This window comes from Gymnoscopelus microlampas (genome assembly GCF_963454915.1).
Source record: "Gymnoscopelus microlampas genome assembly, chromosome: 2".
Lineage (NCBI taxonomy): Eukaryota > Metazoa > Chordata > Actinopteri > Myctophiformes > Myctophidae > Gymnoscopelus > Gymnoscopelus microlampas.
The window spans coordinates 53837338-53864501 of record NC_139939.1 but is presented as its reverse complement, the minus strand read 5'-3'; the positions used below and the strand labels follow the sequence as shown (position 1 = coordinate 53864501).

At 41.8% G+C, this 27164-nt stretch overlaps 2 protein-coding genes across 2 annotated transcripts; one reads left to right on the top strand and one right to left on the bottom strand.

Annotated features, from left to right (window-relative positions):
- Nucleotides 1-2175: 2175 nt before the first annotated feature.
- Nucleotides 2176-4224, bottom strand: LOC311055734 (lipopolysaccharide-induced tumor necrosis factor-alpha factor homolog; the record flags this gene model as incomplete). Its single annotated transcript, XM_084072002.1, has 4 exons — nucleotides 2176-2293; nucleotides 2946-3057; nucleotides 3789-3926; nucleotides 4182-4224. 4 exons carry the CDS (start codon nucleotides 4222-4224, stop codon nucleotides 2176-2178), a joined length of 411 nt encoding a protein of 136 aa, XP_083928128.1.
- Nucleotides 4225-5676: 1452 nt separating this feature from the next.
- arpc1a (actin related protein 2/3 complex, subunit 1A) lies at nucleotides 5677-23938 on the top strand. Its single transcript, XM_084085895.1, has 11 exons — nucleotides 5677-6077; nucleotides 6846-6937; nucleotides 8206-8310; nucleotides 12131-12353; nucleotides 15097-15204; nucleotides 15309-15412; nucleotides 17006-17114; nucleotides 18678-18753; nucleotides 19297-19490; nucleotides 22326-22416; nucleotides 22755-23938. Exons 2-11 carry the CDS (start codon nucleotides 6874-6876, stop codon nucleotides 22791-22793), a joined length of 1113 nt encoding a protein of 370 aa, XP_083942021.1. The 5' UTR covers nucleotides 5677-6077; nucleotides 6846-6873; the 3' UTR covers nucleotides 22794-23938.
- The last annotated feature ends 3226 nt before the right edge of the window (nucleotides 23939-27164 follow it).

The window sequence follows — 27164 nt, the reverse complement described above, 5'->3', positions numbered from 1 at the left end:
CTGCAGTGCCTCTATAGTCTAGTCATGATGAAAGCACGTTTTCCATTTCATTTGGAAATCAAAGTCCCAGAGTCTTGAGTGGAGAGAGGCACAGAATCCAAGAGTTCGAAGTTTCCACAGTCAGTAAAGTTTTGGGGTTCCATCTGGTGTTGGTCCACTGTGTATTATCAGGTCCAGAGTTAATGCAGCCAGGAGTTTTTAGAGTACTGCTGTCTGCTGACAAGCTTTATGGAGATGCAGGGTTTCTTTTCCAGCAGGGCTTGGCACCTCTCCACAGTGGTAAAACTACTTGTAAATGTTTTACTGACCATGGTACAGCATTACTGTGCTTAATTGGCCAGTTAACTCTCCTGACCTGAACCCCATTGAGAATCTATTTTTTTTATTGTCAAGAGGAAGATGAGAGACACCAGATCCAACAATGCAGATGAGCTGAAGGCCGCGATCAAAGCAAACCTGGGCTTCCATAACACCTCAACAGTGCCACAGGCTGATCGCATATACATATACAGTATACAGTGCCGAAAATATCAGATCTACAAGATGTGACACGCTGTTGTAAGCTTGTAGATCAGCTATTTTCAGCCAAGACATTTGGCGTGGAGGGAAAAACGGTCGCCGCTGGGGGACCACAGTCAAGGCAATATACTGTACACAGGTTTTAAGTCAGTGGTCTTCAACGTTTGTATTTTCAGACATTTAACCACTTAAACCACCAATACTTGGTAAACTTGACCGTTCACTCTACTTAGTCTGCTCTCTTTTCCCTCTACACCAAACCGCTTTGCAGAAAATAGCCGAATCTACAAGCTCACAACGCCTTGCGTTGAGTGAGCTTGTAGATCAGCTATATTCGGCTTAAGTTCTCCTCGGAATAGGGATGCTAGTGTTCAAGTGGTTAATGTAAAAAAGATTATCCTATCACACAAAGATTTGGCGCCCCCCCTGTAGTAACTCTGAGGACCCCCTAGGTGTCCCGTTCCCCCTGTTGAGGACCCCCGTTTTAAGTGATGAACTGGTTGGAGGAGAATAGTTCCTTTCCCTAGAAGAGCAGTGCATGTAAGCAATAGATTTTGACTGACTTTTTTGGTATGAGGTTATCCTCAGGTTGAACATCAAAGAGGGCTGTATGGGGAATTTGTTCAAGAGTGTTTCCTTTGATCATTATTTTTGGGAGGCCTGTTACTCCATAACATCTTCATGACCTCCATGGCCGCTGGCAGACTTCACAATTATGTAACAAGTTTAAGATTTTAGATTCTGAGTGGATAAGGTCACAGAGAGTACCTTATGTGCCAGTGACATCTCTCTTGCCAAATAAGCACACCAGACATGAATATCTATTTTATCATTCACATAATCCCCCCCCACCCCCCGGACATCCATTTCACCACTTAACCCCTTTGTTGGCCTGGGTTCCCCAGTCTGCTTGGGTTCTGGGGAACCAAATCTTAAATCTATACACCAAATCTCTTTGCTGAAAATAGCCAAGCTATAAACTCTTCATTTGTCAATTTTCACCTATTATGGCATGAGTAGGTTATAGATATTATAGGGTTCATGTGATTAAAGATGATTGGACCTTCAACCCATCAGCCGAGATATTGATTGAATACTTTAAACAGTTTGCAAAAGTAGTACAGTGGTACGATCATAGAATGATGCTAAAAGGATAACACAAAAAGCCCTAAGGGCTTGTTTCCATTGTGGTCCTATAGGCTATTCAAGCCTCTGTGATTTCTTTGAAGTACAGTAAAGTATTCTCACATTTGGTTTTAAATGTACCTTCTGTCAGATCAGGTAAAAATGTCATTTTGTAACCACAAGTTTGGCGAGAATGTTTTACCATATCAAGTCATTGTTTCAGCTTTTTTGTAACATTTTTTAACAGGTATAATTGTGGATACTGTCTGAAGGAAGAGAAAAAACCCACTTGAAGAATGAACAATGTACCAAAAACATTTATTTGACATTTTGTAGACATGGCAAAACTTACATAAAATGTTACATGACTGAACATAATTTCCTTCCATCATGTGTGTAGCTACCTCGGTTATCAACTTAGTTCACACTACAGGTACCAGGTCCAACCCCTGATATCCAGAACAACAAACCCAAACATGAAGGTAATGGCAGTGCAGCCTTTCTTTCGGTGTGCGTGCGCACGTCTAGCAGTCATGAGCAGCAGGTCGTCCTGTGTATGTGAAGGACTCGTTTACAGCGAGGGCAAGTGTGGTAGACATCCTTAAAATGGTTGACGAAGAACGGGATCAAACAGCAACCAAACACCATCCTACAGAGTGAGAAAACACAAAAGAAGTTGTCTAATTTACATCTTGTGAATGCATGCACGTGACCTATGAAAACTAACTAGAGGTTGTGTGTGTGTGTGTGTGTGTGTGTGTGTGTGTGTGTGTGTGTGTGTGTGTGTGTGTGTGTGTGTGTGTGTGTGTGTGTGTGTGTGTGTGTGTGTGTGTGTGTGTGTGTGTGTAATTGTGACAGCCAATGTCCTCAAATTTGAGGAATAACTGTAACTAAAATTGAACCAGAGAAAGTCGTTTTATGATTAAAACAATTTTTAGAGAAAAGATTCAGGTTATGGTTATAGGCCTTTAGAGGTTGTCTGGTCTCCAGGCTATAAGTTGTGTGCCAGTGTTGTGAACTGAAAATAGCAGATCTACAGTACAAGCTCACAATGAGTTGCAAATTGCGATGCATTGTTGTGAGCTTGTAGACTGGCTATTTTCAGTGTGTGACACTGGGACACAACAGAGTATAATCCAGACTTCAAAAGTTGCATTTATATCAAATAACTATCCCAAATTCTTTATGTCCTCATGTCAGTAATACCAACGTGTGTGTGTGTGTGTGTGTGTGTGCGTTTTCCTCACCCACACAATATAAACAAGAAACACATAAGCCATGCGTGTCTTCCAACGCAGTACGTGACCTGAGTGTTGACCTGGGTTTGACAGGAGGGGCATGCCGTCAGACCAGACTCACGCAGCAGCTTCCCCTCATAGCTGACAAACCTGGCAGATGTTGGAAGGGAGTTGGCTGAAACAGAGAATACACAAATATAACCGACGCAGTAAAATCCTGTGTTGATTTAACTGCAAAGCGTGTACAAATGAAACCAGTCATTTGGTTCCATTTGTACACAGTTAAATTAACACTAGATTTTACTGTCCATGTACAGAATACAATAAACTCCTTCAATTTATACATTTATGTTATTAGCATTACCCATAGATATATGTAAATGTTTTATAATTTTACAATATAAATGCAATTTTCAGCATGTTTCTGTAATCTGATTACTGCAGTTGCTGAAATGGAACAGATAGCAGTAACCATCTTTGCAATTAGATCATTGCAAACAAATTACATGTAGGGATGCTGGAGGGAATTCTGTTACAATAATGAGCACAGATGTTGCATATGAATATGCTGCATAAACTTTTGAACATCTGTTCAGTGCTATAAGTCAGTGGTTCTCAAATATTCTCATGTCAAGGACCCACATTGATAATTATGCTCCTTCTGATGTATTTAGAAGCAGACCCCCATCTGAAAATATACTGTGTCAGGGAGCACCATCACAGAAGATTTGCGCAATATTTTTCAAAGGTTTTTTTTTTTCAGAAAAAAAAACATCTATGTTTTCTAAAAGCTGGAATGCCATCTCAACAAATAATAGCTGGGAACCCGCTGGAACCTCCTCAAGGACCCCTGTGGGTCCCCAGACCCCACTTTGAGAACCACTGTTATGTGAAGATGACTGGAACCTTGTAAAGATGACTGTGGCGTCGTCTCTGAGAAACTGCCACCACCAGGAGATAAATTGAAGGCAGGTGGTGGGGGTATCTGGTTAAAGGGTAGGTGAACGTGGTAGCTCCTCACACCCCTCTCTGACTGACCCTCATCTGGAAAAGGTACATACAACACCATGCACGTTAACTTTAAACATGGCCTTCCTATTACAGACAAAAGTAAGAACATGTAAACAGATAAAATAGCAGACCTATAAGCTCACAATGAGTAGATCGACTAGCTTCACTGTGCAAGTGGTTAATGGAATTGTTTAGCTGTGATGTCTCTCAAGGCATTTTGCATCTGTCAAACAGAAGAAACGCTCGACAAGTAGCCTACATTTGGGACAGGGAGAAATAAATACTTACCCGGTGTGAAGTAGGGTGGAGGGGATGGAAGTTGATTATTCATTTTTGTTACTGAGTCCATGTTTCTTGGTTGTACGTATTTAAAAGTTGGGACAGGTGTGTGAATGTACTTTAATGTCTGGAGGCAGCAGCTCACTTTGTAGAGTAGACCTACCAGGTGTGATGGAGAGGTGCTGATTGGAGTCTCTTCTGATTGGTTAAAATACCTATTACCTGTGGAAATAAGCAAGCAGGCGGAGCCTCACTGCTGCCTCACTTTTTTCTTTTTTAATGCTATATGGATAATCAGTGGTTCTCAAACGTTTTACTTTCAAGGACACCCATAATTCTGAGAGTGTACAAATGGAACCAAATGGACCTGTTCCATTTGTACACTCTTAGAGATACACACCTGTACGGGTCCATTTGGAAGTTTTATGCTATATTTTGAATATTTGTTTTTTTCTTATTATTGTTTTTATGTAGGCTTATCTTTTTCCACACTGTTGAAGAGGTTCTAAGTACTGTCAGCAATGTTGCACATCTGTATTTTAAGTTGCATGTGACGATGCTTGTGGAGGTAAGTTTAATTTAGAGCAGACAAGAACTGACACAGAGAAGGAGATGGGTGGCATGTGAAGAATGGACAAAAAAGCTTTGGCCATTTCTTGCCATGCGTGACAGAGCATGTGAGTAGGCTGAATCAAGCAAGATTAGAGTGACTGTGGATGCAGCTAGAAGAAGTTTCAAGTCCTCCCGTGTATTCGGTGAGTGTTTATACCAGTGGTTTTCAAAGTAGGGTCCGGGGAACCGCCAGACGGCCTCGAGGGGGCTCCAGGGGTCCTCCAATAAAAGTAGTTAAATAGATCATGAAATCCATTTAACTACTTTAAACGCACACAGTACACCAGCTATTAAAAAAACTAAATAAAAAACAATAATACATTTAATAGATTTTATTTGTAACACACTTTATATTTGACACAATATCAAAGTGCTACATTGCATAAAAGTCAAGAAAGTAAAATTAAATAATAATAAATAATAATAAAAACAATGAAATGACAAATATATCAAACACTTTAACAACACACATCTTGTATGGTCGTCACTGGCACACAATATTTTGTGATGCTGGTCCATGGCCAAATACAAGATTTTGGGGGTCCTCCTTGACATGACAAAGTTTGAGAACCATTGGTCTACATGACAAATAGGTTGTTTTTTTGTTTTGTTTTGTTTTGTTTCCTCAGTCATTTGTGTAATTCAGTGGTTCTCAAATACTTTACTGTGCTCCAAATGGACCCTTACATGTCTGTAACTCTGAGAGAGTACAAATGGAACCATAAGGGTCCATTGTCAGAGTTATGAGGGTCAGAGAAATGAAAAAAATAAAAAATAAAGTTTGAGAACCACTGGTGTAATTCCCTCAAACGAACAGTGGGTGACAGCAACGAGCCACCACACTACACTGCCTCTGCAGCTAAACCCCCCAAAGAAGAAAAAAGACCGACGTAGAAGGTTATTCAATTGAATGTAACGGCTAGCCCTGATGCTAATATGCTAATAAGCTAACTGTGTGTATGTGTGTCGGCAGCAGTAGGAGGAGAGGCTTATCATCATTCACACCGACGGGGAAGAAATTCTTTCTTTTTAACCAACGAACCCCCACCCTTAAACCCAATGCCCCCGGCGGAGGCCGTCTCCTGCTGGACATCTTGACGGACCCCCTCGCCGCTGGTCCCCGGACAGAATTCGTGTCGACTGACCAGAGTCCGCGAATTCACGTCCCAACCAACACCAACCATTACCAACCAACCAAGTCCCAGTTCAGTTCAGTGCTGCTAACGGTGCTAAGCTAAGTAGCTAACGCTGCTAGGCTAACCGAGGGGATAGACACTACACTAGAGTTTAAAGGTAAGAGTTAGCATTAGCATGCGGTGCTAGCGGCGGAATGCGAGCTGAACGGCCGCTATAGGTTAGCATCTGTTGGATTTGAAGGAATCTCTGTGAGGAATAATAATAATAAAGTCGGTTTGTTTAATTTAAATGTGTAAATGTGTTTCTCGTTGAAAAACGACGTGTTTTTCCCCCCATGTGTGAATGAAAGTAATGATGGTGGCTTTAGATTATTAGTCTGAAATTCCATATGTTGTGTGGGGGAAATTACACGTCAGTTGCTAAAATGATATACATATATATATAATAATGATAACATTTGTAGTATTCATCCATTTCTAAATGAAGCGTTTTCATACATGTTAGCCTAACAAGCTATTACTAAATTACTACATGTAATTACAACTGTAAGTCAATGCTATGTCTAATGTTAACACTAGCTAATGTATAAAAACACTGTAAGTTAGTTAGTATCGGTTTGGCCAGTTGGTTAAGTTGGTTTTGAACTTGAACTTGTAAACAGCAGCAGATCCCAGTATTTGTGTTCTCTATTTAGAGATGAGCTGTGTCACCATTAAGCTAAAAGCTTGCTAACCTAAACTAAACCTATTGAAGATAAAAGTTACAGTTTTAAAGTATTCCTGTTAACACTAAAAAAACAAATGGCTTGACTATAGGATGGCCTTAAGGTTAATGGATGTGTAATAGACGGTGTATTGATTGATGATGTGAAAGCCACACACACACACGTACCAGAGTTCATGTTTATGTCATTGTCATTAACAGTGTCACCGAAAGGCCACACCCAGGCGACATGTCTCTACACCAGTTTCTGTTAGAGCCCATCACCTGCCACGCGTGGAACCATGACAGGACACGTAAGACAACCTTTTCTTCTGGCTTGGTGGTGTTTTACCAATGGTATTGTTGACTGTACATACAGTAAAATCTTCAGTGTCTGTTCACCCTGAGACTGGAAGGTTCAGGGGGTTCGATTCCCCCCCCGGTCGTGTCATACCAAAGACTATAGAAATGGGACCCAATGCCTCTCTGCTTAGTTGGCACTCTGCATCAAGGGTTGGATTGGGGCGTGTAAGTCCCTGCGACATACTAGTGTCATGTCCAGGGGGTTTGTGTTTCTGTGTGCTACAGTAACAGGAGATAGGCTCCTAAAGCTGTACACAATGAAACGGGTCCGTTTGGTTTAATTTGTACACTCTTGAGTTACGAACTCACACAATCAAGCAACGATTTTTGATGAATTGAGTACAAAGGACCCCAATGGAAACAAGCCATAGGCTTTCTTGGGTATAATCCTCTTAGCAGACCTTGTATTGAACTGTACTTTGCTGTGCTTTTTTTTTTGCAAGCTTCTAATAAAGTATTCAATCAATCATGCAACCATAAGGGTTCATTAGTGAAGCTACCCCATCTACAAGTTCACATCACGCTGCATCGCAGGCACAGCGTGTTGTGAGCTTATACATTCATTCGATATTATACTTCGATATTTTTGCATGACACCGTGCTGTGTGACAAAGTATGAAATAACATTTAAGTGGTAAATTGATTTGTTTATATACATTTTTAATATACTAGAGGTTCAGGGTGCTATGCATCCCCCATACCTATGTTGCACCTCCAATCCGACTGATATAAAGATTTGAAATGATATACCCATATATGGAGATCTCTGTATCTGTCAGTCCTTGTCCCATATACGGAGATCCTTGATTTCATCGTCAGTATATGCTCATATATGGCATGCCCTCTTTTTGTGCCCATATATGGAACTGACTGATTTGTTTGCGCCTGATGCCATGCCGACACATTGAGGTTAGACAACACACTCCATAATTTGGGCGTAGCTGCATTGGGAACTCCTTATATGGTTATGGCTGAGTCATGGTGACATGAGCTTGACGATGTGGTCCGCCCGCACGCCTGCCGGCCCTCCCTTTAAGACAATTTTAATATAGGATAAAAAAAAAAACGCTGTTTTTGATTAATTGAAAAAGTAATCAATGGAACGATTGCTAAGAAGATAATGGATAGTGAATGGAATCAATGGAACGATTGCTAAGAAGATAATGGATAGTTTCAGCCCTAATCCCTAATAATACTATATCTCTTTTTATGACTGCAGAAATCGCCATCAGTCCCAATAACCATGAAGTTCACATCTACAAGAAGAGTGGGAACCAGTGGGTGAAGACTCATGAGTTGAAGGAGCATAATGGACATATAACAGGTATACACAGTCAATCAAATGTGTTAAATGTGCAATTATTTTAGATTGAATGAATAAAAGGTTATTTTTAACCAACTTGTATGGTAGAGCATGTTAATGGTTTAGGGTTTGGACACCTTCTGGTTAACAGGCGCAATATCTCCCCTGACAAAGTGCCTTCTTGGAAGAGTGGTAGAAATGTGGTTGTTGTGCAGGAGACCCAAGTTCCAGTCCCGGTTAGGACATCTTCCCGGGGATGTGTTCTCATGCACAGACTGATGCATGCTTCTGCAGTTCATAATAACAAGTTGGACTAGCCTGATTATCAGACAGAAGCTGCGTGGAGCTTCAGTCCGAATTTCCCTAAACCAATCACAAGAGATTCACGGATCCGCCTACATCTGACGTCATCGTACATCTTGTTTTAGCAGATATTCACTGATTGGCTTGTCGTTAGACCACTCCCACCTCCGACTCTGATTTGTCAGGTATCTCTTCGATCGCGAAAAGCCATAGGCTGACATTATAATGCCAGACCAAGAGGAGCTCACTCAGAGAGTGGGCGGGATCTATGGTCTGGAACCAGGCTAAAGTTGGACACCACTTTAATACCTGTTTGGATATAGACCAGATATTGGACAAATGAATGCTTTCTGCTCTTGTGGCTACCTGCCATGTCCATTGATGATCAGACATATGAACAGTAACACAGATATATATGTGCTGAGAGTTAGGGGAGATTTATACATAAAATGTACTATCATGTTAACTCATTCAGTGCCATTGACGTGTACACGTCCATTTTTCTCTGCTTTCTTTGTTTTTGGCAAAAACAACCTATATTCAACAGCCAATAACTAAAGAACGGAGGGTCACGGTGACATGCTTTTTATTTTCAGAGCATGTTCATTTGCGACAATCAATCAATTCTGTTCTGGCTTGGATCAATGTATACTTCAATTTTCTATTCATCAATATCACTATAAAAACAAAAGATTCAAGATTTTAAAGGAAAAAATACCATGACATCTTTTTACATTAATGTTTGTTATAAGAATGTTATATCATCAAAAACTGTCTACACCAAATCTCTTCGCCTAAAACAGCCGATACGTTTGAGCTTGTAGATCTGCTAGTTTTTGGCTATTGTTCCCCCAGTTCATGGATGTTGGTTAAACAAAAGTGGCATTTTAAGAGTTTTAAGCATATGTTAATTATTGCGGTAATATCGTTAATCGCAATTATTTTGGCCGCAATCATTTTGACAAATTTCGGACAAATGTTCATATCTTCCCATCCCTACTCCCTGTCACACTTCTGTGCCTTCCTTTGTGTGTGTGTGTGTGTGTGTGTGTGTGTGTGTGTGTGTGTGTGTGTGTGTGTGTGTGTGTGTGTGTGTGTGTGTGTGTGTGTGTGTTAGTATAGGCCTACCGCATGCACCCTACACACAGCATTGACACACCCAGTGTTCATGCATCCATTTGTAACCAAAGAGAGAGTATACAAAATGTAACCAAAACTTGGTCGGTTACATTTGTACTCGTTCAGAGTTCAATGAACACTGACTCAGGATTTTTACCAGTGCAAAATGCAATGCAGAACGCTATCCAAATGATCTCCATGAATGGCAACAAGTAAACAACTGTTTTGCCAGTCAACACTCCATTGATTGAAAATGAAAAGGCTCTGTTCCCACTTCCCACTGTCACAGGACGGAACCGGAGGAGACTGTTGCCTTGTTGATTGAGTTTATGCCTCACATTCAATAGGCCTAATACTGTATATAATGAAAGATATTTTTCCCAAACAAAGTGTGAAATGTGTTGAAGGATTGTTGACGTATACAAGTTGGCGACTTAATCCGTGCCCAAATGTGGATAATCCGAGGCCTGTTGACTTCCATTATAAAAAGTGATGAAGTTAAAGTGTAGTGTTCAGAAACACAAATAACGCACATCCTCCGTTCCTTGGTGCTAAGCTTTAACTGTAGAAACAGTATTAATAAGACAAAGATATGGCTCGCAACTCACTTAGATGCTCCAGGTTTTATTTCAAACAAACAGCTGATACGATGTTTCGACCCTTTCGGTCTTTTTCAAGTATGATGACTTGAAAAAGACCCAAAGTGTAGTGTATCACAACATAGTACTGTATGTGAACAAAACTAGACTTCTATGTTAAGCTACTGACAGTTTGCACACACAATTTGTAGATGGATCGATCCATCAGTTTGCAAGATTAGCTCTGGACCAATCTTGGAACCCATTTGGTAAAAAAAATAAAGTACCTCTGGGGGCACCACCTCCTTTTTTGTGTAGAAACAAGAACTCCGTTTGGCTTACCCCCCCCCCCCCCCCCTTTTCTAAGTCCACTTCCTCCCGGGTGCGTCTTTGTTTATTCCTACTAACAACAACACTACATGTTCAAGGCAGTGGTGCCGACAGATTTAGCTGTTAGCAGAATCTGTCTTGGGAGGGATTAGCTCCAGACAGACACCCAGAACCTCTTTCAGTGCCAAAAAAGAGGTAGAAAAAAAGTGCTATTACAGTGGTGTTTGGTTTCCATTCCATGACACTGGCAGTTTTATGGCTGTGCAGTGATTGCAACAGCCTCTATCTACTCTCTGCTGTCCTACCTACATAAAAAGCAGGAAAAGGAAAGAGCTGCCCTAGAGATGACTCGTGTTAATTGTGTCAGGGCTCTGTGTGATCGAGGTCATAAAGTATATCGTCTCTCTCGTGGGTGGAAGGGAAACCTCATATGTCCAAAACTGTTGCTTTTCAGGATTCAAATTCCAAAGTACTTTTCATGCTTTTTTTGTGACGCTTGTAGTACGATCAAGTAAGGGCAGTCGTTCTCAACCTGTGGTCCTTGAGGGGGGTTCCAGGTGTTCCCCAGCTAAAAGATGGAGAGTTGGTAACCAAATGGACGCTTGATCGTTAACTCTTGAGAGCGTAAAATGAAACCAAATGGACCCGTAAGGGTCAAGAGTGAAATTATTGTTAAATATCTGCGTTACGTAATTTACAAGAAGTCTACACAATTAGAGAACGTAGATTAGAAGAATAGTTATTTTGATCAACGTTTGCCTGTTATCTCTCCTATGCTACCAACATCAATACAGCATGGAATTGTGGACAAAATCGTATCCAACTATAACAAAATATTCTCCTAAGTTTTGGGTCTGAGAGTCTAAATCTCATCAAACGGTGGTCCATGGCTCAAATGCCGAATAAGTAATGGTCCTTGATATGATAAAGGTTGAAAAACACTGAAGTAGGGCATTCATTTACAAAAAAACACACACAAAGTGACAATATGGAGATAAGAGGTTTCTGCCCGACAGCAACGTTACTAAACTCGTATGACTCAACCGCCCTTGTTGTGATAGTTGCTCATTAACCAGAGTCATTTCAGTGGAGTTGATTACAGTTCATCTCTCTCTGTATAGAGCCTATGCGTGTCCCTATACTACATCCAAACAGAAAAGTCCTATCTGATTGTATTAAACAATGTTAAACTCACCAACATGGCAGCTGTACGGAAAGCTTGAATTATCCGGTTTCTATCCGCAAAGTTTTTGTTTCATAAAAATCCACCGTAGAGACATGTTATGAGCTACTTTTTGTCAATACATTCTGTGCAAGTGATTATTTTTCTATGTGTCAGAGTGTGGAAGCGCTTGTTTTCAATAACCCAACGTCCTGCTGCCTCCTGACATTTAGAAACAGGTGGTAAGCAGGACCGTTGAGTGATTTCCAACGAGTGCTTCCAAACTCCAACGCTCCATGCTGCTCAATGTTTTGGAAAAGTGACGCATGTGCATACTCTCTATTTGCAGGTATCGACTGGGCTCCTAAAAGCGACCGCATCGTGACGTGCGGGGCGGACCGTAACGCCTACGTGTGGTCTCAGAAGGAAGGCGTCTGGAAGCCCACCCTGGTCATCCTCAGGATCAACCGGGCCGCCACCTTCGTCAAGTGGTCCCCGCTGGAGAACAAGTTTGCGGTGGGCAGCGGCGCGCGGCTCATCTCCGTGTGCTACTTTGAGTCTGAGAATGACTGGTGAGACGATCTGAATGTTTGTGTACATTTTTTTTAGGGCAGTCCCTGATAGGGTTGGGTAACCGGCAGTGTTGATTTTGACAGCAAATTTTTATTTAGTTTTAGTCATAGTCTTTTGAATAAAATTCCATTTAGTCTTAGTAGTATTTTAGTAATCTGAAAAGTTTTAGTTTTTGTCTAGTTTTAGCCGACTAAATATCATGACATTATAGTTGACTAAATCTACAGTTGATTTAGTCGACTATAATGTATGTTGGCGGCAGGGATTCCGTTAGCCGGTATTTACCGGCCATTGACCGGTAAAAGTTTTAATTGGCCGGTAATTATAAACACCACTGGCCACCGTGGCCGGTTGGGAAAATGGTGTTATTAGGCTATTTTATCATTTAAGCCTATTATTAATATTATTATTTGGATAAAGTAGTTGGCTACAAACAACCATTAAAATCATAATCATTTAAAGTTTTTATTATGATCTGACTGTGGTTTAATTCCCGACAGCCTGCTCTGCTGCTGCTGCGTACTGCAGTAGTAGATTCGCCTATTCGTTGTACGATGGTGTCGCGCATTGAAAATATCAGAGCTACAAGCTCACAGCACGTTGCAACGCGCCGCGTTGTGAGCTTGTATGTCTGCTATTTTTGATACGCCACAAAACAGCTGATAGACACAGCTGCGTCTCCTCCTCATCAGCCAGCGTGGTTCGCTCGCGTGTGTTGATAAACAGAACCGGGATTTTCCGAGGTGATAGAATCTGAACCAAACCGGACCCAATTGTCGATAAAGGGACCCGAACACGTGTGGGTCGTGGATATTATGCAAGCACAGTGACTGTCTTTGCAGACGGATAAAGTGGTGAAAGTTGGGCGACGGACTGTCGCGCATGGAAAGGCTCTGCCGCAGCTCGCCCCAAAACACCCTCGCCCCCATTTTTCAGGCGGACCAGAGGTTCTTGTATTCTTGTATTTGTTTTACTGAGCTGCGGGGGAAGAAAGGGTAGAAATAGGTTTAGGATTAGGTATAGTTTTACTGAGGTTAAGATTAGGAATAAGGTTAGGTTTAGGCATAGTTTACTGATATGTTTAGGAATACCAGGCGAATACAGCCGGATTTTCCCCGGGGTGACTGTGTTTTGGGGCAAGCGGGCGGTATTCGTCACGCAGCAGTTCACTCATGCCCACTATTCATTTCATTTTTGGCAAGCGACATCTCTGCATGATATAGACTATAGTAGATCATATAATTTAGTTATCTATAAAAACAGGAACAGATTGCATCTGTGATAAAGTGGAAAGAAGCGCAGCTCTAAAGTAACAAGGTGTAATGATCAGTTGGGTGCATGTATGCAGTGCAAACGCGCATGTGACGTTAATTATAATATATATAATATATGGCCGGTAAATGTATTCTTTGCCGGCCGTGGTGGCCGGCCCAAAAAATGCCTGGCGGAAACCCTGGTTGGCGGTGCCTTGATGGCGTCGTAATGGCTGATTTTACACTTGTTTGTATGCTGAAAATTGCCGATCTACAAGCTCACAACGCGTCGTGCTGCGACGCGTTGTGAGCTTGTAGATACCAGATACCAATGCCAGAGCGCAACCAAACATAAAATGACATGTCTTTTAGTTCTACTGGATCTCTTCTCCACTATAGTCCCTCACTAACATTTGAGTCTAGTTTTTATTTGTTGACGAAATTGTCAACATATTTAGTCTTAGTTTTAGTCATCGCAGCTTTGTTTATAATTCGTTTTTGTCAGTGAAAAAAGGTAGTTGACGAGATAGTTTCAGTCGACGAAATCAACACTGGTAACCGGTATGGCAGAGGAGGGCTGTGGACAGTTCAGAATAAACCAGTGATGACATCGATGGGGAATCCAACCTAATAGAAACTGCAGGCTTTCTATTCCTGGAAAGTTAGCATGCTATAATGGAAGCCATTGTTCTCGTGGCAATAAAAATGTAAATTAAAAAACCTGCCTAGCAATGATGTCACTGGTAGGTGCGTCACTGAAGTGTCCACAGCCCTCCTAAAAAAATATGAGCATTAGTGAGGGCCAATTATATGAAGAAGGGTGAACATGGGTGAAGTCGTCCTTTTAAATGCCTGAGCAGTCAGTTTTCCCCCAGTGCTCTAAAACAGACATTAAAGATAACAGAAACATCACAGCACACTGCATGTGAGACTAGTAAACAACAACACTACTCTGATGGCAGAATGTAGGCTACCGTGAGCTTAAACACGTTTATAAATGCCTAACATAAAGCTAAACGGTCTTAAGCTGTGTGGCTGAACCAAACCCTAGTCCTCCTCCACTAACTCTTGGTCAAGCAATAGTCATAGGAATTTGTCATCTAATCGACTTAATCAACAAATATGTACATTTGTGTGTGTGTGCTGCATGCAATCATGCAGGGACCAGCCTGTTCAGGTTGGTGAGGTTGATTACTCAACATTCTAATGTTGATTTACTGGATACCAGCCTATAGACTGGTAGAATTAAGGGGTTATAATATTTAGATTTTAGCAGCACGTGGCAGCTGACAGCACGTCGCGGGTTCGAATCCCCATCCCGACGACCCTGTGTGTCTTCCCCCGTCTCTCTCTCTCTCTCTCTCCCCGTTTCCTGTCCATCTTCACTGTGTACCATCAATAAAGGCAAAAAAAGAACTTCACTGTGTGTGTGTGTGTGTGTGTGTGTGTGTGTGTGTGTGTGTGTGTGTGTGTGTGTGTGTGATATCAGGTGGGTGAGCAAGCACATCAAGAAGCCCATCCGATCCACCATCCTCAGTCTGGACTGGCACCCCAACAACATCCTGCTGGCAGCAGGCTCCTGTGACTTCAAATGCAGGTGAGATTAAATTCAACAAACCGCCGTTATTGTTACTTATCTTCTTCCTCAAAGCACAGGATTCATATCACCTTCTCTCTCTCTCTCTCTCTCTCGTCCTCCAGGGTGTTCTCAGCCTACATCAAGGAGGTTGAGGAGAAACCTGGACCCACCCCCTGGGGCAGTAAGATGCCGTTTGGGGCTGTGCTAGCAGAGTTTGGAGGAGCAGGTTAGTATCTGTGTTACAGTGGCGTGCACAGACATTTTGAGGGGCAGGTGCTCAAGTAAATTATACTTTTTTTTGTTTACTTGGTCTGCTCTTTTTTCCCTCTACACCTATACCTCTTTGCCAAAAATAGCCGATCTACAAGCTCACAACGCCTCGCAGCGCGAGGCGTTGTGAGCTTGTAGATCTGCTATTTTTGGCTAAAGTTCTCCTCAGAAAAGGGATGCTAGGTTTTGAGTGGTTATGGTAAAAAGAAAAATCATATCACATAAAGATTTGGCGGACTCCCTGTAGTAACTCTGAGGACCCCCTAGGGGTCCCGGACCCCCTGTTGAAGACCCCTGCTGTAAACTGGAAAAAAAAAAAAACTTTGTTTTTCTTTTTTTCAAAATGGCACTTCTGGTCAAGAGGGCAAAGGGCAGGTGCTCTAGCACCACCTAGAGTCTATCTGTGCACGTCCCTGCTGTTTCATGTGCTGTGGTGGAGACAATAGCACCTGATATAGATATTATTCGTGGTTGCACGCTAGTGTTCACTGGTGGAAAGTAACTAAGTGCATTTACTGTGCTGTACTGTAAGTCATATTTTGAGGTGATTTTACTGTTCTGGAGTATTTCCAATTGTCTATACTTTTACTTATACTGCACTACATCGCAGAGGCAAATATTGTACTTTTTACACCACTACAATTATTTGAAAACCTTAGTTTAGTTACTTTGTAGATTTGTATTATTATTACAAAACATACATTAACCACTTCAGCCCTATTTCAACTTGGGTATTTGAAAATGGCCGATCTACAAGCTGACAACGTGTTGCTATGCGACGCGTTGTGAGCTTGTAGATCTGCTATTTTCAAAGCATTTTTATACATTTGGAAACTTGTTCAATGAGGCATTCTTCAAAATGAGTACTTTTACTTTCACTACTATAGTATATTTTAACACCAATGCTTTTGTACTTTTACTCAAGTAAACTTTGAATACCGAAGTATTTCTACATGGTGGTATTGCTTACAAAATGTGAGTACTTGTTCCACCGTTGCTTGGTTGTGCGCTAGTGTCGTGCACAGAAATTCTGCAAGCACACAGCCCGTTACGGCAACATGTTGTGTACTTGGTAGTTCCGCCTATGTTCTGCGCGTGACTTGGTGCGCATCCAAGTATAAATCGGGCACAACTTAAAGCCACAATCTGTAAGACACTATTACAGTCATTTGCCGGCTCCATTGTATGATTGTATCGCCCCCCAAGATCATTACTGAACAATGTACAAAGATAAAACTGCTTCCTGTGCAGCAGATCAGAGTCATCCTCTGCACTGGTCTTTTCTTAAATTGGTCGCTTTTGGTTACCAAAATGCGACAGAGAGAGTCTGAATGGGTTAAACCAGTGTGTGGATGTTTTTACCTTCTCCTTGATTCTTGCCTTGATGTCCAGCACCTGGCCTAAATACAGGCCCTAGATGTGCACACAATCTCCTCTGTAGTATGAGCTATAACATAACAAAGCATTACATTGCTGTAGTCTGTAGGTGGGGGGGAGTAATAATTATTTTGACTGTTGCTTTACAAATGCCTTTTTAAACTGTGTGCAGGTGGAGGTGGTTGGGTCCACTCTGTGTCTTTCTCGGCCTCTGGGAATCGCCTGGCCTGGGTCAGCCATGACAGCACTGTCACTGTGGTCGACAGCTCCAAGACTGCCAGGTAGCTCAACCCTCAATAGAACCAACCATTTATTAATAACCACTCTAAACCTGCTGTTCTTATTGGGCATGTCATCATCATAGGCGAACGGTTTCAAACATAGCGAATATAGCAGATCTAAGTATAAAATAGGGCTTATATGGTTGCACTTGAGCATATTATTGAGTTTCTCCATTCTTATCGCAAATGACATCGCATACAACAGGGGTCTTCAACATTTTCAGGCCAAGGACCCCCTAGCTGAGAGAGAGAGATGAAGCAGGGACCCCCTCCTCTGTATTGTATAAAATTGTGTTTCAGATGAAACCTTTTTTGTTCTCTTGGTCTGCTCTTTTTTCCCCTCTACAACTCTTTGCCAAAAATAGCAGATCTACAAGCTCACAACGCCTCGCGTTGCGAGGCGTTGTGAGCTTGTAGATCTGCTATTTTTGGCTCAAGTTCTCCTCAGAAAAGGGATATTAGGGTTCAAGTGGTTAAGGTAAAAAAAAAAATCATAACACAAAGATTTGGCGGACAGACCCCCTGTAGTAACTCTGAGGACCCCCTAGGGGTCCCGGACCCCCTGTTGAAGACCCCTGGCATACAATATCACTGAGGCCTTTGGTGAAATGTGCAAATCTACACGTCGGCATCGATCAATCGCTGCTTTGGTGCTTGCCGCTGATCCAGAACGCCGCTGCCCTGTCTCCTCACTGGGACAAAGAAGCGAGACCATATCACTCCAGCCTTGGCCTCGCTCCATTGGCTCCCTGTCCGCTTCCCAATTGATTTAAAGATTTTAATGTTTGTTTATAAACTTCGAAATGGGTTAGCACCCCCGTCCCTTGGCAGATCTCGTTTCCGAACCACTCCCCGCCCAGAGCCCATGGATTAAAGTTCTCAGTCACCAAGACTGATTTCAGTCATTTGGATTCCATGGAAGCCAGCATGTCTCTTATGGAAGCATGTTGCGCAGCAAAAATAGCCGATCTACAAGCTCTCAATGCGTCTGCGACGCATTGAGAGCTTGTAGAATGGCTATTTTCGGTTATTTTAAGATTAGAGCACTTGAAGTGGTCAAACTAGCAATATGTTCGGATGCATCTTCCATCATAATATCTTATTTGTCTCCGATATTTCATATAAAAGCAAAGGTTAAAGCCTGAATCTGTGATTTCTTCACATGGTTGGCAGTATGTAGAACAGCAGGAACAATATTACTAAAGCATCCTAATTTTACATATTGTATTCATTGTTTAGGAATCGGTGCTAGTGTGTGTGTGTGTGTGTGTGTGGGGGATCCTTTCACACTGTTTCACAAATCGCACATTAGGACATTTTCAGTCGTGAGATTTAATGTTGCTTTAATCCAGGCCTTCAGTGATAGCTGATTTAGCCGCGTCTTTCCCTTACTGGTGCTAATGTTTGTTTTGTTTGTGCTTATTTCATTGTATGCTATTGTCTGTTTATATTCCACTGTTTGCTCTTTGCTTAGTTTTTTTTACCTGTACAGCAACCTGGTCATGTTAAATGTGCTATATAAAAAATATAATATCATTTTGAATATAATATCTGTGTGTTTAGTCCTTCTCAGCTGAAGACGGAGTTCCTCCCTCTCCTCAACGTCATCTTTGTGTCGGAGAACAGTGTGGTGGCGGCGGTAAGAATACAGCGCACTAATCGATCATTTAACCCATTAAGACCTGGAACTGTGTCATTTTTAGATTTGAGCTAAAAAGCATTATTTTACACTTTGGGCTATTCAAAAATAGCAGATCTACAAGCTCATAGCGCGGCACCGAGTGCCGCGCTATGAGCTTGTAGATCTGCTATTTTTGAAAAATTGTGAAAATTTGTGCAAATCTTTGAATATATATATTTTTAAAGCGAACATTTGTAACTCAAATCTTTGCTTCTGGGGGTCCCTGGAACCAAATATTTTTATGGGGGTCCGCGGCCAAATACATATAATTGTGGGGGTCCTTGACATGAAAAAGATTGAACACCACTGATATAGAAACATACGTTTTTCAGAAAACTGTTGAGATTTAGGAGACGGCTTTAGAATCGGCTTCAGGTCTCAATGGCTTAATCAAAAGACTCATCGATAGAATAATCCCTAAGAAAATAATAGACAGTTGCACTCCTACATTCATATTGTGTGTGTGTGTGTGTGTGTGTTTGCGTGCATGTGTGCATGCAGGGCCACGACTGCTGCCCCATGCTGTTCCGCTGTGACGACGGAGGGGTGCTGACGTTCGTGTCGAAGCTGGACCTCCCCAAGCAGAGCATCCAGAGGAACATCTCTGCCATGGAGCGCTTCAGGAACATGGACAAGAGAGCCACCACTGAGGACCGCAACACTGCCCTGGACACACTGCACCAGAACAGCATCACGTAAGAACACACACAACAGGCAGTGTTCAGGCTTGGGATTAGAGTTCTCAACGGGCCTGAAAATTAAGGCTTGGCCCTAACTGGACCCTACTGGGCTGGCTCGAGGCTCTGCCTGGCCCGAGGTTAGGCCTGGCCCGAACAATTACCATACTTTTAGGCCTGAAAAAACAGAACATGTGTCAGTCTGTGCTTAATGTCCTCAAAGTCACGCATCCAACACGCTTTGAACTGAGCAGATTGGACCTTCCGTTCCAGAGATAATGGCCTAAAAATCTTGAAAACGGCCACTTTCGCCGATTTTAGATTGAGTTTTGGCCATTGTCGCCCGTTTTTCTTTAACTCTTTGCCTGCCATGGACGAGTTAACAAATTCTGCCAAGGCGCAGCCTGGTGTCGACAAGTTTGGTTGGGTTCGGGCAGAATTTCAGAAGAAGTTTAGGGTAAGAATCGAGGGAATACGTTCACCATTACTATTGGGTATGGCCATGGCAGAAGTTAGTTGTGGGGGGAGGGGTGGGAATGTTGTATTTTCTCTGTGGAAGTTAGTTTGCTAGCTTATAAGTCAAGGTACACTGCTTCACACAAAAAGATCATTATGAGGCCAATAATAATGTGTGCCTTGAAATGTCATCTTTATTTAACCAGTCTCATTGAGATGCTAATCTCTTTTAGAAGCGAGCCCTGGCACAAAGGCAAACAAGCATCACCTAAAAGGGATAAAGTGTTCCAGTTTAATGTCTTTCTGGAGCTGATTCCAGGTCCATGGAGCATAAAAACAAAAAGCCATCCTCCCAAATCTATGGACGGACGAGGGGTGGTAAAAAAAACTGTCAGGTTCAGGGAGAGGAGGTTGTAAGAATTTGTTTTCAAATTAAAAAGGAAAATTAACCCGAATTTTATAATAACAGAATACGTTCGGTGCCTGGACTCTCACCGTTGCGTTTCATTGTGCTGTTTAAAGCTGTAGACTCCATGACGAGCGATCCATGAAAAAAAAAGCGTGCCTCCATTTTGCCCGATGGGCCTGGCTAACGGCTGAAACGATAACATCTTTCACGAGGGTCACAATGGCAAAGCGATCGCGGACACAAAATGAGTCGTTTTCCCCAGCGTAAAAAGTTTCGGAGTTATAGGGGTTTTAGAGAAGGAAATAGAACGGAAGCGGATGGGGAGCCATGTTTTTGACACGGTGATCCATCTGTCCCTTCCTTCTCAGAATCGCCTAGGGTGATTCCAGATTCTAGCCCCTCCCGCGTGGAAAGAAACGAAAAAAACAAAAAGATAAAAAAACGTATATATATATTTTTGGCACTCCACGTGTGTATTTGCAAAAAGGTATATATACGGTTTTGGCACTCAATGTGTTAAATAGCCAGGGAGTAGATGGCTTGATAAATGAAAATGTGTCATTTGAGGCCATAATGCTTCTCTGTGCTACATTGCTGTAGCAGTGGTGTAAAGTAACTAAGTACATTTACTCAAGTACTGTACTTCAGTACACTTTTGAGAATGTTTTACTTTACTGGAGTATTTCCCATTTTCAATACTTTTACTTCTACTCCACTACACCTCAGAGGCAAATGTTGTACTTTTACTCCACTACAATTATTTGACAGCTTTAGTTACTAGTTACTTTGCAAATTTTGATTATTATCACACAACATACATTAACCACTTCAGCCCTATATACTTTGGCTATTTGAAAATAGCAGATCTACAAGCTCACAATGCGTGGCATCGCAAGCTTGTAGATCTGCTATTTTCAAAAGATTTGTATACATTTTTAACTTGGGGGACATTCTGCACAAAGAGAACTTTCTACTTTTGGTACTTTAAGTACATTTTTATACCAATACTGTTGTACTTTTACTCAAGTAAATGTTGAATTCCGGACTTTCACTTGTAACAGAGTACTTCTACATTGTAGTATTGATACTTTTACTTAACTAAAACATTTGAGTACTTTTTTTCCAGCACTGATGTTTGCTATAACACACACTTTAGCCTGTAACAATACATGATAAAAAGCTAGACAACTTCAGAAGTGTCTTTTGCCACAATGGAAGTCTGACACATAACATCACATGATATCATTTGAATGGTGACTATAGCATGAGTACAGACTGAGTTTTGTGTGCTTTTTTGGGGGGGAAACGGTCCTGAAATGAAAATGTGATTGTTGTCTCTATGCAAATAAATCCTCTATTCACATAGACAATATGGCTGTACACAACTCACATTTTTCATGGTTGAATAATCAGTAGAGTGGTATGAAGGAATGATTGAGACTTGAGACATGTAATGTTATAACGTTTTCCTCCAAATAGGCACTGCTGTTGTTATTCTATGAATCGGCCTTTTCATTTGTGTCATCTGAAAAGGCGAATGCATTTCATCACAGTGCACATCCTCCCTCCCCCTGTGTCCTTTAGTTCACCTCACGCCTTCCCCCACTAATTCAAGTTGGTTGAAATGTGTTATAACATTTTACACGGCCAGCTTGAGTTTCCATGAGAAACTGTGAGAAACTATTGCGCTAGCCTGTCACTGCAATGATCATTATTTTGCAAGTGAACTTCCTCTATTTTGCCATGTATCGAGGGCAGGGAAATAAGTTTGGTAACAAGACTCACTCAAAGCGTGTAGAGTAGTGTATCTCCTTTTTGAAATACTTTTGAAATATCCCACTTTTTAAAAAAAAGACATTTGCAACAATTAGCCAATTCTTTAACAACATCTACAGCTGAAGAGTACCTCCTTAATCGTGCTTGAAACACTATTAAACAAAGAATTCCTTCAACCTTCAACTCCCCTCTGTGTTGTTTTTTTTCTCCAGCCAAGTGTCTATCTACGAGGGAGACAAGAGGGACTGTCGCAAGTTCTGCACCACAGGCATCGATGGAGCCATGACCATTTGGGACTTGAAGGTATGGACCCGTACGCTCAGAGTTGTGGTACTACTTTCTTCTAATGATATATTTTTTTTATTTGTATAGCACTTTTCATGACAAAGATATGAAGCAGTTTACAGATAACAGGATACAATTAAACTACACAAACAGCAAGAAAGGAAAAAGATGACTATGTAAGATGCATGAAATGGATGGTCTGGCCAAGAGAGGAAGAGGAGATAAAATGAGGTATCACTAGAGGAGAAACGGGACTAAATTAGGGCATCATCATAGGGCACTTGGGTGGCAATAAAAAAATAATTCTTTTCACGAGTCATTCTCAATCATAACAACACTGTTTTTGTGTCCACCAGAGTCTAGAAACTTCAATCCAGGGCCTCCGCATCATGTGAAGGAATCGTGTGAAGGAAATGAAGAAGAAGACGCTGCCGCCTCACCTGTTCTCCTCCCCTCAAATCATCCTCCTCCCTCTTCCTCCTCTCCTCTCCTCCTTACCTTCCTCCTCTGCTCCCCACGACGCAGCCAGTAACACATGTTGACTGACCACCTTTAATAGAGTGTCTGCTAAAGCACTGACCAGACCATAACACACTCTTTTGTGCGCGTGTATGCACACACAAACAAACAAACAAAACATACACACAAACACAGACACGGCACGCACGCACACTTAAAGCTGACATGTGACATCACTGTTGACATGTGACATCACTGTTGATTGTTTTTTTTCCTTAGTTTGTTTGTTTTTTAAATGAAGGCTAAACAGCGGGGGTCAACGCGGGATGGCCCGCCCCCCCTCTGACATGTACAACATGACGTGTGACATGATGAAGTGTGTGTGTGGATTTATGTTCTCGAAAACCTCCTGACCTGTACCAAAAGTCAGAACACTAAGAAGGTGTATTTCCCCCCCCCCCCCCCAAATCAGATGGTATTTCCCCCCTCAGTTGACCCATGACATCATCCCATGATTATCATAAGAAGGAGGTGCTCTGGCCTTTTACTTCCCGGAAATGCTTAACTACTTAAAACCCTGTTTTATACTTAGTCGTAAGACAGTGTTGTGCGGAAAGTAGCGGGAAAATAGCCGATCTACAAGCTCACAATGTGTTGCATTGTGAGCTTGTAGGTCGGCTATTTTCACTATTTTTGGAAAGATTATTGACAATGTTCGCCAACAACGACATGCCTAAAATAGGGATGTCAGGTTGAACGTGGTTAAACCCTTTCTCTGGGAAGTAAAGCGGTATGTTTTCTTAAAGGACACTACAGTAGTAATTGATATTGTGCGATGGTGTTGTTTTGTTGACTGTCGGGGGGGAGTTGTGTGTGTGGGAACTGATCGGGGGGAGAGAGTATGCGGCCGTCTAAAAACCCTGCGTGTGTGTGTGGAGGAAGTCACAGCAGGGCCAGCACATGGCTCTGTTAGCTACGACACTACAAAAAAATAAATGAACAAATAACTGAAGATGGAGGGTTTTTATGTAACCGATCACGAGCTAGACATGGAATAAAGATGAATCACATTTACAATACACTACCGGCTCAGCTGTGTGTTTGTGTGTCTCTGGCAAGAGATGGAATGGATAGATATTTTGTATTTTAACACATTGGGTGCCAGAATTTTATAATGACAGATTACGTTCGGTGCCATAAATCTCACCGTTAAGATGCGCGGCGCTGTTTAAGCTGCAGACTCCAAGACGAGAAATCCATGTGAAAAAAAGCATGCGTTCATTTAGCACGATGGTCCTGGCCAACGCCTGGAACGATAACATCTCTCACACGAGTAACGATGGCAGAGCGATCGTGCATACAAAATGAGTCGTTTTCCCCAGCGTAAAAAAGTTTCGGAGTTATAGGGGTTTTAGAGAAGGAGATAGAACGGAAGCGGATGGGAGCCATGTTTTTTGACACTGTGATCCATCTGTCCTTTCCTTCTCAGAATTCCAGAGCTGCTCCAGCCCCTCCCGTGTGGAAAAAAAAAAAAAAAAAAAGACTGAAAACACGGTTCAGATTGTGTTCGGCACCGAATCGCTCGTGTTTGGCACCCGATTTGTTAATTGATGGAACTTTTCCTGGGTGGTTTTAAGATTATTCTATTTAGGATGGACCGATGGATGGATACATAGATAAGAGATTTAGCTAAGTTTAGTTTAGTGTAGCACATTGTAATATAAAATAGACACTAAACATATCAAAAGAAAACAAGTTATTGTGCTAGAAAAGGAAGAAGCCAGCAGGCTTATCTGGAATCCTTTCCTTAAGTGATGCCTCTCTAGATAACTGAGGGCCTCTACATTTGATGAAAAACTGGATTGGATGGATTACCATGGAATTTGCCGAGTATGGGCCCTTCTAATTTTGGTGACCCAATAGCCTTTCCTCTAGCGCCACTCTAAGGACAAAATGTCCAATTGCACACGCAATCTCAAAATTGGAATGGTCTGGTTGTCATGTAAAGGAAAACACTGGAGCAGCTCGGACAAAGCTCAGCCAGTGGTTATCAACGGGGTCCCCACATGATTTTGGGAAGGGTCCCCAGATGACAGCTAACAATTTAAGGTCTTTTAAGACCTTATTACTAATTACCATTACTGCATCAAAAGTAATCAAACTATACTATAAAAACTGGTCAAATATTGGCCAAATTGTCAAATAATATAAGATGGAGGCAAACTTTTTGAAAATAGACGATCTACACACTCGTTGCGAGGCGGTGTGAGCTTGTAGTTCGACTATTCTCACAATATTTATCTGTGGAACAGAGTCAAACAAAATGCAATGCCTCAACTCCTACAATTCCAAGTGCTTGTCCGGGTGGGGTCCCCAGAAGAAGTAAAAGTACTGAAAACTGGAAATACTCCAGTAAAGTTAAAAAAAATACCTCAAAATTGTACTCGTGTACATTACTTGAGTAAATGTACTTAGTTACTTTACACCACCACTGTTTGATCATATCCTTTCAACGACATGCAGAAATGTGTCTCCTCTCCTGCTAAAGAGGATCGGGATCAGTCAGAATATTGAACAACATTGCCATCTTGTGGTCATTCTCGCTGACTTCACCCGACAGTGCTTCTAAAGCATTGGTTCTCAAAGTGGGGTCCGGGGACCCCCAGGGGTCTTTGGGGGAGTTCCAGGGGGTCCCCAGCTAAATGATAGATAGTTAGGAACCAAATGGACCCTAATGGGTCTGTAACTCTGAGTTTTCTGCAAAGATTATTAAGCACACTAAACCCCAGTGTTTTCACTGAGTGCCATTTTATTCTATCTTCCCTTTGCTCTTTGCCCTTTGCTACTTAAGTAAAAGTATCAATACTGCAATGTAGATACTGTTACAAGTCCTGGATTCATAATCAGAAAGTATCTATCAACATATACTTAAAAGTACTCATTGTGCAGAATGTAGAACATCTTAAATCTTTAGAAAATATCAAAGCTACAAACTCACAATGTGTTGCATTGTAACCCATTGTGAGCTTGTAGATCTGATCTTTTGAAAATGGCCAAAATGTATATATATGGCTGCAGTGGTTAGTGTGTGTTGTAATAATAATCAAAATCTACAAAGTAACTAAAGTTTTCAAATAACTAGTGGATTAAAAAAGTACAATATTTGCCTCTTGAGATGTAGTGCTGAGTAAAAGTATAAAGTACTAAAAACTGGAATTACTCCATTGTACTTGGTTACTTTACACCACTTCTTAAAAGGTGGCAGAATAAGCAGAACATTTTATGAAGGCATATTTTCCATTTTGTTAACAGACGAAGTTAACTTAACTTCGTCACTCCACAGACTTGAAAACATTAGTGGAAAGCCTGGTTTCCATATCCGGTATAAAGCCCGCCTACTGTATCCGGTAATTTCCTCAACGATACACATGTACGCAGACAGACCGTTTCCGTATCCGCTGTAGACAGGATCTACCAGACCCCATAGAGAGAGAGTTATGACACGCTTTGATCTCGCCGCGGGCTATAGTTCCAAACATTGGAACTTTCTTATTGAGCTGGAACGAGCATTTCCGCATTCCATTCCTATAGTGGGAGTCAACGCTAGTGTCGTCACTCTCATATTAGATCACGCTGGTTGGTGGTAAACATCAGCCCCTCCCTCCTCCTCCATTTCCCTGCCCTTTCTTCTCTTCTCTCCTCCCTCTTCTTTCTTCACGTCTCTCGGCGTTGCCAGATTCTGCGAGAGACATAAGCAATCAGGTCTATGAAAACAAGCCCAAAAAGAAGTGGGGGACAATGAGCAACCATGATCCCCAATGGCAGTCGCAAGGAGTCACATTGGTGTGGACTGGTTTGTTGCAAGGAGTTGCGACTAGTTTACAGAAGTAAGTAAGTAAACAAGCCCAACAAAGGGAATGAACTCGTTCTCATGCAATACAACAAAAATGTGGAATGCCCTGCCAAAAGGAGTAAAGGAGTGTAAAGCCCTACTCACTTTCAAAACTGCCCTAAAGAGACGCCTCCTGCAATTCCAAACTGGCCTCTGTCAAAGTCTTAACCTAACCCAGGGGTCTTCAACGTTTTCAGGCCAAGGACCCCCTAGCTGAGAGAGAAATGAAGCAGGGACCCCCTCTATGTTGTATAAAATTGTGTTTCAGATAAACTTTTGCGGCTCTTTTTTCCCTCTACACCTATAACTCCGAGGACCCCCTAGGGGTCCCGGACCCCCAGTTGAAGACACCTGTCTTAACCTAACCAATCAATCCACCAAACATAAGCCCAAAGTCGCTTATAATAAGCAGACG

Excerpts from the sequence above, each read along its gene's own strand:
- arpc1a (XM_084085895.1), top strand. The coding sequence starts at position 6,874 with ATGTCTCTACACCAGTTTCTGTTAGAGCCCATCACCTGCCACGCGTGG. Across the intron at positions 12,354-15,096 it reads TTTGAGTCTGAGAATGACTG|GTGGGTGAGCAAGCACATCA; the intron begins GTGAGACGATCT and ends GTGTGATATCAG. Across the intron at positions 17,115-18,677 it reads GACAGCTCCAAGACTGCCAG|TCCTTCTCAGCTGAAGACGG; the intron begins GTAGCTCAACCC and ends CTGTGTGTTTAG.